This window comes from Triticum dicoccoides, chromosome 5B (assembly GCF_002162155.2).
Source record: "Triticum dicoccoides isolate Atlit2015 ecotype Zavitan chromosome 5B, WEW_v2.0, whole genome shotgun sequence".
Taxonomy (NCBI): Eukaryota; Viridiplantae; Streptophyta; class Magnoliopsida; order Poales; family Poaceae; genus Triticum; species Triticum dicoccoides.
Window position 1 is genome coordinate 581,349,948 of NC_041389.1, and position 11,936 is coordinate 581,361,883.

At 53.9% G+C, this 11,936-nt stretch overlaps 1 protein-coding gene and 1 pseudogene across 1 annotated transcript; one reads left to right on the plus strand and one right to left on the minus strand.

The window, feature by feature from the left end:
* Nucleotides 1-440: 440 nt before the first annotated feature.
* LOC119306208 (two-component response regulator ORR41-like) lies at nt 441-1,692 on the plus strand. The gene is made up of 4 exons (XM_037582497.1): nt 441-688; nt 809-973; nt 1,111-1,230; nt 1,354-1,692. Exons 1-4 carry the CDS (start codon nt 635-637, stop codon nt 1,405-1,407), a joined length of 393 nt encoding a protein of 130 aa, XP_037438394.1. The 5' UTR covers nt 441-634; the 3' UTR covers nt 1,408-1,692.
* A 135-nt stretch (nt 1,693-1,827) lies between these two features.
* LOC119306207 lies at nt 1,828-8,945 on the minus strand (annotated as a pseudogene).
* Nucleotides 8,946-11,936: the final 2,991 nt, after the last annotated feature.

Consider the following 11,936-nt stretch of genomic DNA (forward strand, 5'->3'; position numbering starts at 1 on the left):
TTCTTTGCACGAGTCCGGGCGAGCAGCCACATACACATAAGCAATGATCGGCCGGCGAGCCCAGTCACCACTCGATGCTCAAAGTGGTCTGTTCACAGATAGAGCTCGCGTGGCAACCGTGGCAACCGTGTCGTGCATGTGCGCGCCCTTTGCTTGCGCCGATGGACTGGACTGCCAATTATTGCAGTTAGCGCGCGCCGTTCACCTGCACGTAAGTACGGCCGGGTCATTGTTGTTTACTTTATCAGGCAAATTTGCTACGTACGTAGTACGTGTAGTGTTACTGTTACTGGCCGGTCGCGAGGAGAGTAGTAGCATGCGTGGGACTAGTTAACACCGGGTGCGGGCGGTAGTGGTTACGATCGTACAGATTCTTGCCGGAAAGAGGCCAGGCACCGGCAGATGGCGTGTAGATTTACAACCCATGCAACTCCGTGTAACGTAAACGTCGGTGAGATACACCGTGATCTGTCATCTCTGTGCTCTCAGCCTCAGCTTCCCCCATCGATCCGGCCGCCAACCATCGACCTCCCACGGCCCTCGGCATATATAAATTACTACTCCGGCAGAGTGGTGTGTTTCTGCGGGGAAGTGAGTTACTGTACACACAGAGAGGGAGAGGGAGAGAGAGACGATGGATCGGAGGAGGATCACGGTGCTCCTGGTGGAGGACGAGGAGATCCACAGGGTACGTGATACATGCTAATCTGTTCCTCAATTGATTCATGTAGGAGAGTAGCTAGACGATCGAGTAGTGTGTACTAGGTCGTGATGTTTGTTCAGCTGATCATACATGTTGGAACGGCAGGTTGTGGCGAGAGCGGTGCTGAGGGCGGCCGGCGTGGAGGCCGACGAGGCGGAGAACGGGGCGGAGGCGGTGCGGCGCGTGCGGGAGCGCGTCGGAGGCGGCGGCGCCGGCGCGTATGACCTCATCCTCACGGACAAGCAGATGCCGGTCATGGATGGCCACGAGGTATATACACCCGCGTCAGACACTCGACATGGCTTCCGCTTCTGTGTGTGTGTGTTCGCGGCCTCGCCATCAACACAGTCCGCCTGACGAGTACGTGTGGGTGTGGCATCGCCGACCACGCGCGTGCGTGCGTGCAGGCGACGAGGCAGATCCGGGCGATGGGGGTGACCACGCCGATCGTCGCCGTGTCCAGCGACAGCCTCCCGTCAGACGTCCAGGCCTTCATCGCCGCCGGCGCCGACGACTTCACGCCCAAGGTGACGATCCATCCAATCCACCGGATCAATCGTGTTTTGCTCCTGATGTGCGTACCGAACGCCCATGACTCTCGCTCTGACCGTTTGCTGATGCACGCACACGCACCCATCCCATGCATGCAGCCGCTGACCAAGGAGAAGCTGGGCCACATTCTCTCCAAGTTCGGGCTTGCGTAGCCGCCATTAACTAGGAGTACAGTACTATTTAACTTGGTTCAGGACGCGAACATGATTGGTTCCCGCAGATGAGGAGGCACAGGTGTTCTTTCTACGAAAGAGCACGAGGTGCCACACTACCTCTCCCCTGCTTCCCGTGGATGGATTATTAGTGCTAGTATTAATATTGTTTCCTCCATGCTTCGCTCATGTAAATATATATATGGATTAGTTTTTCGGGGCATATTTATGGATTAATTTTTCATTATGGACTAGGCAATATAATTATGGATTAGTGAATAATATCATTTGGACTTGCCAAATCGAAGCCTTATATGATCAGCTAGTGCACTTATTGGGTGGCCTATCTTCTGTACGGGCCTTGTGGCTTATATATAATTCCCTCTATCCCATAATATAAGAGCATATTTTACAGAACACTAGTGTCGAAAATACATTTATATTATGGGATGGAGGGAGTACATAAGAACTTCGTGGTTGCGTTACTCCCGTTCAATTCTAGACTAAACAAAAAACAAAAAAACTTCAGTTCAATTCTGGATCCTAATTTGTGATTCAGATATACAAAACATACAAGTATCTTTTTTCAAACAGAAACCTTGTTTACTAACATTTGGGTAAAAACTTGAGCTAAGCTATATATGAAGCCAACAACAGTAATTCCCAAAACCACAATCGGGCATTTCAGCAAAACCATAGTCTATCCAAACCTGCTAAAGAGTGAACAGACGATGCCTGAACAGAAGTCAGGTCGCAGTACTCCCAGCAATTGTACGAAGCAATGAAGACAAACAGAGAGGTACTAGCTGAAAAGACTTGTAATATCTCCTGAACTAAACCTCCATCTAATTAGCACACCTTGTTCATGGTTAATAGTTCCAGCAACATTCTGGACAGAGTCATGCCGTTAATAATTTTCCATAAAAGACACAGTGCCAAACAAAAACAAAAAAGAGACTGAGGTACATCGCATCCTTGTGACAAAAAGACTACAAATAATATTAGATCGTATCCAGATTCCAGAGTCCTATGTAACATTCTGGATAAAATTGCACCTGCCATGCATGCATGCATGGATCGAAACCTAGTCATGTCCATGCCCTTGATTTTCTTATCCCGAGTCGATCAACAAGCTACAACCTTGGACAAGAGGAGATCCTTCAGAAGACCGGGGCAGTGCTTGGTTAAAAAGTCAAGGCCTTCAGACTCAATGAGCGCATTCAGATTCGCTGACGAGCTGAGGAATGCCAAACATGCTTTCTTAAGCCCATGGCAGTGGTGTCGCTCCGCCAATGTCGCCATGGCCGCCACGGAGCTCCTATCGATATGATTGCTCAGTTTATCTTCACAAACCAGCTTCAGCCTCGCCAAATCATACCTGTCCGCTGCAACAAGCAAATGCTGAGCCATGTCATATTCTTCTTCGTGCTTCATATCCGGCAACGCGTCCGTGTACATGAAAGTAAGCAGAGCACTGAACACTTGTGCCTCCATGTCATTTATACGTATGGCATTTTTGGTGGCGCTCTCCTTCATGGAACCAAAGAACTCTGCTTTGAAAACAGGAGAGCGCGCCGCGAGCACGTACCGGTGCGCCGAGAACGTCTCACCGCCGACTAGGAACTCGACATCAGCGCCCGCCTTGCTTGACAGGAGATCCCCTAAGTGCCGGTGCAAGTCAGACGGCGGTACCACGACGGATGGAGTCACCTGCCCGTGGAACAAGCCAGGGACAGCGACGTCGACCTTGATAGTGAAGGAGTCGTCCTTGAGATGCTCTGATTTCTCCAATTCCTCTCTTTTGATGAACTTACCATATCCCCAGGTTTTGTTCACAGCGTAGTTGTTCCTGATGGTACGCTGGGTATAGGACGGCACAGGATTCCCATGTTGGTCGAGTAGGCTGAACTTGGCTTGTGCCTCAACAGCCTCGTCCTCCGCGACGACGGTATCATCGAATTCGAGAAACACGGATATGTAATCGATATCTTCCGTCTTGTTCCCGTTGGGATAGTAACGAACATGCCATGTGCGGCCTCCCAGCTGGAACGGGCTAGACTCGATCGACTTGCCATTGGGGACCTCCTTGGTGCGCGAGTAGCTGACGATCTTGACCAAGTGGTAGCCGCATGTAAGACAATAAGTTTTGGGAAACCAGCACAACCCTCTAGGGGTGGCTTATCTCATTATATATAACGGTTGTGTTACAATATGTACCATATACATACATAGGTACAGAAGCTATACATAGTCTAACACCCTCCCTCAATCTTAGCCACTTTCTAAAGAAGTGAGAAGGGTAAGATTGCGCCTACAAGCCTCAAACTGTGGCAGCGGTAAAGGCTTAGTGAAGATGTCTGCAAGTTGATCCTTAAATGAGATAAACTTGATCTGGAGTTGCTTCTGTGATACACGTTCCCGTACAAAGTGATAGTCAACTTCAATGTGTTTCATTCGGGCATGAAATACTGGATTTGCAGAAAGGTATGTAGCACCGATGTTATCACACCAAAGAATAGGAGGCTGTGGTTGAGACAAACCCAACTCCTGAAGCAAAGACTGCACCCAAATAATCTCTGCAGTAGCATTAGCCACAGCCTTGTACTCAGCTTCAGTACTGCTACGTGACACAGTAGTCTGTTTCCGAGCACTCCAGGCGATCAAATTAGAGCCAAAGAATACTGCATAACCCCCCGTGGATCGCCTGTCATCTGGGCTACCAGCCCAATCTGCATCAGAGAAGGCCGAAAGGACCCGAGAGGAAGTCGGCCGAATATGCATACCAAATGTCAGGGTGAACTGAACATAACGAAGAATGCGTTTAACAGCAGCCCAATGAGTATCTCTGGGAGCCTGAAGATACTGACAAACCCTGTAACAGCATAAGAGATATCTGGTCTCGTGATCGTCAGGTACTGAAGTCCACCAACAATGCTCCTGTACTCTGTGGCATCCGCAGGAGACAAAAGCTCACCATCAACAGCTGTTATCTTGTCGGTAGACGACATGGGTGTGGTGGTCGGTTTGCACTTCAGCATGACAGCTCTCTGTAACAACTCCAAGGAGTACTTCTTCTGCGTAAGGACAAGACCAGTAGCACGAGAAGTGACCTCAACTCCAAGAAAGTAGTGAAGCTTCCCAAGATCTTTGACCGCAAAATCAGCACCAAGAGAGCAGACAAGAGCATCAGCAGCATACTGAAAAGAGCTGACAAGGATAATATCATCGACATATACCAAAAGATACATAGTGACTTCTGGCTTCTGTAGAAGAAATAACGAAGTGTCAGCAGTAGACGGCACAAACCCATGAGCATGAAGGGCAGAGGCAAGGCGGGCATGCCAGGCACGAGGAGCTTGCTTCAAACCATATAGTGCTTTGGAAAGACGACAGATATAGTCAGGACGATCAGGATCAGAGAAACCAGGCGGCTGTTTCATATAAACCTCTTCCTCCAAAAATCCATGTAGAAAAGCATTCTGCACATCAAGTTGACGAAGTGACCAACCACGAGAAACAACAATGGAGAGAAGAAGCCGAATAGTGGTAGGCTTGACGACAGGACTGAAGGTGTCCTCATAGTCAAGACCATGACGCTGCCGAAAACCGCGAGCAACAAGTCGCGCTTTGTAACGCTCAATAGATCCATCCGAATGCTTCTTCACTTTGAATACCCATTTTGAGTCAATAACATTTACCCGTGGTGGTGGAGGAACGAGAGTCCATGTCTTGTTACGAAGAAGAGCATGAAACTCCTGCTCCATAGCCTCTCGCCAATGTGGAATGCGTAGGGCAGCCTGATATGAGCGAGGCTCAGAAGATGGATCCGCAACAGCAGCAGCCAAACAAGCAGCCAACCAAGCAACCGTACCATCCGTACGTTCCTTAGGTTTGAAAATGCCACTGCGACTGCGTGTATGTGGTCGAGACACAGGAACCACCAAGGTCGACGGAGCAGCCTGCAACGGGCTGGAGGACGGCGACGTTGATGAGTCAGCCGGTGACGAGGAGCCAGGCACGGTAGCCTCGGACTCAGTCGGCGAAGAAGGCCGGCCCACCGGCGAAACCGGCAGAGCAGACGAAGCAGCTGGCGACTCCGGCATCCCAGACCGGGCCGATGGCGAGCTCGGCATAGTGGGCCGTGGCGCGGCCGGTGTCGCGGGCCGATCCGCTGATGAAGGCGACGTGAGGACCCGAGCCGCGGGCGAAGACGGCGTGACGGGCCGAGCCACGGGCGACTCGGCGGCCGCTGGTGAAAAAGGCCGAGCCGCTGGAGACTCGGCGATCACTGGCGTAGCAGACCGAGCAGTGGAGATGCTCGGCGCGACGGGCTCGTCGGGTGACCATGCATGGGCACGCGAATCGATGCCATGCAACATAGGGCGATCGACGTGCCCACCAGAAGACGACGATGATGATGGTGAATCCTCCAACAGCTCCAAACGAGCTCCACGTCCGGTTCCTGCACCATGGTTAGGTAACAGCAAAGGAGAGTATGCAACATCATCAAATTGGTCAGAAGCAATAGAGGATGAATGCAGGGATGGTGGTTCGACAGTGGACACAGGAAGGTTGGCAAAGGGAAAAACATGCTCATCAAACACGACGTCCCGAGATATATAGACACGATTAGTGGGAACATGAAGACATTTGTAACCTTTATGAAGAGAGCTATAGCCAAGAAAAACACACTTCTTAGAACGAAACTCAAGCTTGCGCTTGTTATATGGACGAAGATGCGGCCAGCAAGCACACCCAAATACCTTGAGAAAGGTATAATCAGGTTGTTCATTAAGGAGAACCTCAATGGGAGTCTTCATGTTTAAAACACGAGTAGGAGTACGGTTGATGAGAAAGCATGCAGTGGTGAAAGCATCACTCCAAAACTGAAACGGAACAGATGCATGGGCCAAAAGAGTAAGACCAGCTTCAACAATATGACGATGCTTACGTTCAACTGAACCATTCTGCTGATGTGTATGTGGACATGCTAAACGATGAGCTATCCCAAGCGACTGAAAGAAAGAGTTGAGGTTGCGATACTCGCCCCCCCAGTCTGACTGGACATGAACAATTTTGTGCTTGAGAAGACGTTCAACATGTTTTTGAAACTGAACAAAAATATCAAACACATCAGATTTGCGTTTAATAAGGTAAAGCCAGGTAAAGCGACTATAAGCATCAACGAAACTGATATAGTAATTATGACCACTGACAGAAGTCTGAGCAGGACCCCATACATCTGAAAACACAAGTTCTAAAGGATGTTTCACCTCACGACTGGACTCCGAAAAAGGAAGTTGATGACTCTTCCCCTGCTGACAAGCATCACACACTGCTACATCTTTATGACTAGACAAACTAGGAAGCTCATGACGACGCAAAATATGAAGGACAATAGGTGTGGCCGGGTGACCAAGACGAGCATGCCACTATGACGGAGAGACCCGAACTCCACTGAAAACACGAGCGACACCAGGATGCTCCAGATGGTAGAGGCCCTGGCACAACCGCCCACTAAGAAGAATGTCCCTCGTGCCCCGATCCTTAATAAAAAGATCAAAAGGGTGAAATTCACAAAGCACATTATTATCACGTGTGAGTGTAGGAACTGAAAGAAGATTACGGGTCACAGATGGAACTCGAAGAACATTGCGAAGCTGAAGACTCCTATTGGCATGTCTAGTGAGAAGAGATGCTTGACCAATATGAGAGATGTGCATACCTGCTCCATTGGCGGTGTGGATCTTGTCGGAGCCATGATAGGGTTCACGAGTGTGAAGCTTCCCCATCTCGCTGGTTAGATGCTCTGTCGCCCCAGAGTCCATGTACCAGTGTGGATCGATGGAGTAGGACTGAGTGTGTCCCTGTTGCTTCTGCGGCGCGGGACGATCAGCCATGGCGACCTGACGGGCATTGTTGCGTGTATCTTTGCCGTCATTGCCAAGACCAAGGAAGCTTCGCTGGAAGCGCTTATGACACTTGGAGGCCCAGTGCCCATCGCGGCCACAAAGCTGACACACACGTGGACCGCCAGCCCCCGGTAAGGTCGCAGTAGGTGGGGGGGCCGAGGCGGGCGACGGTGGCAGCCCCAAGGGAGACCGGGGTGATGAAGAAGAGCGGCCACCCTTGGTGGCAGCGTTGGCCGAGAGGGAGCCAGTGCCCCTGGTGCGGCGAGTCTCGACCCGTTGCTCAGTGAGAAGGAGCCGAGAGAAAACCTCGTGTGCCAGCATGGGTGTCGAGTTGCCCCGCTCGTTGATGATCTCGACTAAGGCATCATACTCCTCATCAAGACCATTGGCAATAAACGAGTTGAACTCGGAGTCGGTGAGGGGCTGTCCAATGGAGGCCAATGTGTCGGCGAGGCCCTTGACCTTGTTGTAGAACTCAGTGGCAGTGGAGTCAAGCTTCTGACACTCTCCAAGCTGACGACGGAGTGCAGAGACACGAGCCTGGGACTGCGCTGCAAAGGTGCGCTCAAGGATGGTCCAGGCCTCATGAGACGTCTTCGCGAAGACAACAAGGCCGGCAACTGCCGGCGAGAGCGACCCCTGGATGGAGGAGAGGTTCGCCTGGTCCTGCCCCGTCCAGACGCGATGGGCCGGATTGTAGACCGGACCGTGCACGCTGTCTACCAGCGCGGGTGGGCAGGGAAGCGATCCGTCGACGTAGCCTAGCAGGTAGTGACTCCCCAAGAGCGGGAGAACCTGCGCACGCCAGAAGATGTAGTTGTCGGCGGAGAGCTTGATAGTGATGAGATGACCGAAATGAAACGGCGCCGGCGAAGACAATCCCATCGAGGAGGCTGCCTGGGGTGCAAACACCATGGAGGCAGCCGGAGGCACCGAAGCCGATGCGGGAGGAGGCGGGACCGCAGCCAGGGCGGGCGCCGCAAAGCTCGCGGCCGGTGCGGACGCCGCAAGGCCCGCGGTCGGGGCGGACGCCGCCAACCCCGCCAGTGGGGCAGTGTGATCCGCTTGCGGCAGGAGCGGCGGGACGACGCCTGCGGAGTCCGCAGCGGACGGCGGCGCCGCGGTGTGGACCACGAGGTCACGCCCAAGCGAGGGCGCCGGCGGCGTGGAGAAGACGGAGCCGATGCTCCTTGTCCCGATCGGAGCCGGAACAGAGACGGCATCGAGCGGGGGGTTGAGCAGAGCCGCAAGAGAGGCCGGGAGGAAGCCCGCAACAGTGGAACCGGTGGTGGCGGCGCTCGACATGGCGGCGGCGCGATCGGTGGCGCGGTGGCGGCGGTGAAGGCGGCGGCGGCTGCGGCGGCGGTGCGGGTATTAGGGTTTAGAAGCGGAAGCGATCGTAACCTAGCGTGATACCATGTAAGACAATAAGTTTTGGGGAACCAGCACAACCCTCTAGGGGTGGCTTATCTCATTATATATAATGGTTGTGTTACAATATGTACCATATACGTACATAGGTACAGAAGCTATACATAGTCTAACACCGCACACGGCGCTAGCGACAATGGAGGAGGCGGACACGGAGGGGAGGCCGTCGCCGGCGACGTGCGCGGAGGTCGGCATGGTGTACGTCCGGCGTGATCGATTCGGTAGGTCGCGGTGACGACGATGTGAGGGCGAGGGTTTTGATTTATGACCAGGGTTTTGGATGGACTCCCGCTGCGGACCTTGTATATGATGCATACGACGCCCATGCATTTACGTGCCAGAAAAGTAAAATCGTTTTGGACATGGAAACACGTGCTATACTCCTTCACTTGTCGTAAAGTAACCAAGTTCTTCCCAATGCCTCACTGAGCCACTTCTCAGAGCATTTCCAGCCGCGCCCCCAACAGCCCCCCCCCGGCGAATTAAATCGGTCCAGTCGCGCCCCCAGGATCTCGTTTAGCGCCGGTTTGGGCAAAATCCGAATCCGGCGGTCCCGTCCCGAACCTAAGCAACCGGGTGTCGCCTGGGCGCGCCAGCGGAAGCGAAAAGAGGCGTGGGGCCGCTTTGTCGGCGACTGGAAGACTTTTTCCCGCCGTTTCCTCTCGCTTCCCCCCCTCTTCTCCATTCCTCCCGCCAAACCCTGCCTCCACCCCTGCCGTTCCGCCCGCCATGCCGCCGAAGAAGTACGTGATGCCGCGCGGCGCGACGGATCCCGCCGTCGCCACCCCGCCGAAGCCAAAGCAAAGGAAGCCTAGCTCCGCTGTCCAAGCCCCCCAGCATGTCCAACGCCGAGTGGAAGGCGGATGTGGAGCGCCGGGAAGCCGTCACCACCGACAGGCGCAACAGGGCTAAGAAGGCCAGGGAGCGCATGGCGGCCGAACAAGCGGAGGCGGTGTGCGCGGCGATGATGAATCCACCCGGGCATCCGTACGCGCCCTGGAGCCAGCAAAGCGTCGGCTCTCCGGCCGGGTTCTCGTCGTCGCCGCACCCATGGAGCACGCCGTCGCCGAGCTACACCGACGGGGACACCCATGGCGGCTTCAACCCCAACATCACTTTCCCCCATGGGCACCCCCTCCAGCGCACGCCCTCGCCCGCATTCGCCGGCGTGCAGTATCCGTCGTACACGTACTCGCCGCCGGACTATGCAACCTCACCGACACCGCCTCTTCGTCGCGGCCTCTACTCACAAGCCTCCTCCTCGTCGCATCTTGGCGACGCCGACACGACCGAGGCCGACATGGAGGACATCATCGCAGCCGGCTTGGCTGCGGCCGCCGCTTCCCCCGGGTTCGCTACGCAGGACCTCGCCGACGTGGACGACGAGCTCGACTACGTCGAGGAAGAGCCAGAGGAGGAAGAGGAAGAGGAGGAGGAGGAGGCGCCGGCACCGGCGAGGAAGAGCAAGAAGAAGAAGAAGAAGAAGAAGGCAACGCCCACCGAACCTTGCATCAAATGGGAGTCCAAGGAAGAAGAGTGCCTCGCCGAAGCGTGGAAGGTCGTCTGCCTCGACCTGGTTACTGGCACGAATCAAAGCATCGAGACGTATTGGGACCGCATCAAGGCTGAGTTCGATGAGCGAAAGCTCGTCGACCCCTACTTCAAAGGCATGCATGTGAAGTGGAGGTCGAAGGGGATGGAGAACCATTGGTCGCTCATTCAAACGGCATGCAACAAATGGCATGGGATCGTCGAGGAGGTCGCGGCTCGACCGAGAGCGGCACCAGCGTCGAGGATTAGGTATGGCACGTCGTCCATGTTGCTGCCTTTTCACCGCGCGCGCGCTCTTTCGCCTTGCGCGCGCCCTGGGCGTGCCCTGGTGCGCGCTCCGGGCCGACTAACGTTCTTTCTCGGCGCAGTTGTTGCGCATGTTCGCCATGTTCCGCGACGACAACAGCGACGCAGACTTCAAGTACCTCCACGTCATCAAGCGGATCGACAAGTGCGAGAAATGGGCGGCTGTCCGACGCACCCTCGCCAAGGCCAAAGAGACGTAGAAGCCGGACGCACCGACAACGGGCGCGTCCGATGGACGCCCGGACGGCAACAAAGGTGCCAAGAAGGCGAAATACGCCGAGACAGCTGCCGCGCGCGTGCAAGAGTCCATCGAGCACTCACTAGTAGAAAAAGGACCTAATATGAGACACATTAGTGCCGGTTTGGTTTTGAGCCGGCACTAATGTGTCCATTAGTGCCGGTTCCAATGGCTAGCCGGCCGTTCTCATTAGTACCGGTTCGTGGCGAACCTATAGTACCGGTTCCTGCCACGAACCGGTACTAAAGAGGGTGGTGGCAGGGTGTTGTTAGTCTGGGGCCCGTCCAACACCTTTAGTACCGGTTCGTGGCACGAACTGGTATTAAAGGTCGACGTACATAAACCCTTCGTCCCCCCCCCCGAGCCACTCTGTTCTTCCCCTTTCCCCTCACTTCCTCTGTTCTTCCCCCTCTCTCCTCGAGCTCCTCACAAATTTTGCCCAAAATTTGTCAAGATTTGAAGGCCGCCATCCATTCAAATGATCACAAAGGTTAGCAACTTTGTCCTTTCAACTCTCATTGCTAGATTAGCTCTTGCAATGCTTTGTATAGTGATTAATTTGGGAGGAATAATTATATTTGCTAGTATTTGATTTATATGCAATTTGAGCACAAAAATAACACTTAGTCTGCATATGTAGGTGTGGTTTACTTAGTGCCTTCTAAATCTCCGTCGTAACCACCGTCGATCGCCCGCACCGTCCCGTCGCCGGCACCACCTTCTGGTGAGGCTCTTGTTCATGAATGTTTTACATTACCAAATTGATGTTTCACTACTGGAATCAGCTACTTTGCCATCTGCCAGTTCTTTGCCGTCCGCTAGCGGACGGCAAAGAAGCTCTTTGCCATCAGCTTCCAAAAAGAGGACGGCAAAGAACTGGCTGATGGCAAAGACCAAGTTTGCCATCAGCCAGTTCTTTGCCGTCTGCTAGCGGACGGCAAAGATTCTTTGCCGTCGGCTAGCGGACGGCAAAGAGGGAGGGGCCCCACTGACGAGCTGCAAAAAAAAACCTAACGGGGCCCCACGTAAAAGGCGGACGGCAAAGGGTGGCGGACGGCAAAGAGGGAGGGCCCCACGTAACGCTAACGGGG

Excerpts from the sequence above, each read along its gene's own strand:
- LOC119306208 (XM_037582497.1), top strand. The coding sequence starts at position 635 with ATGGATCGGAGGAGGATCACGGTGCTCCTGGTGGAGGACGAGGAGATC. Across the intron at positions 974-1,110 it reads CGGTCATGGATGGCCACGAG|GCGACGAGGCAGATCCGGGC; the intron begins GTATATACACCC and ends GCGTGCGTGCAG. Across the intron at positions 1,231-1,353 it reads CCGACGACTTCACGCCCAAG|CCGCTGACCAAGGAGAAGCT; the intron begins GTGACGATCCAT and ends CCATGCATGCAG.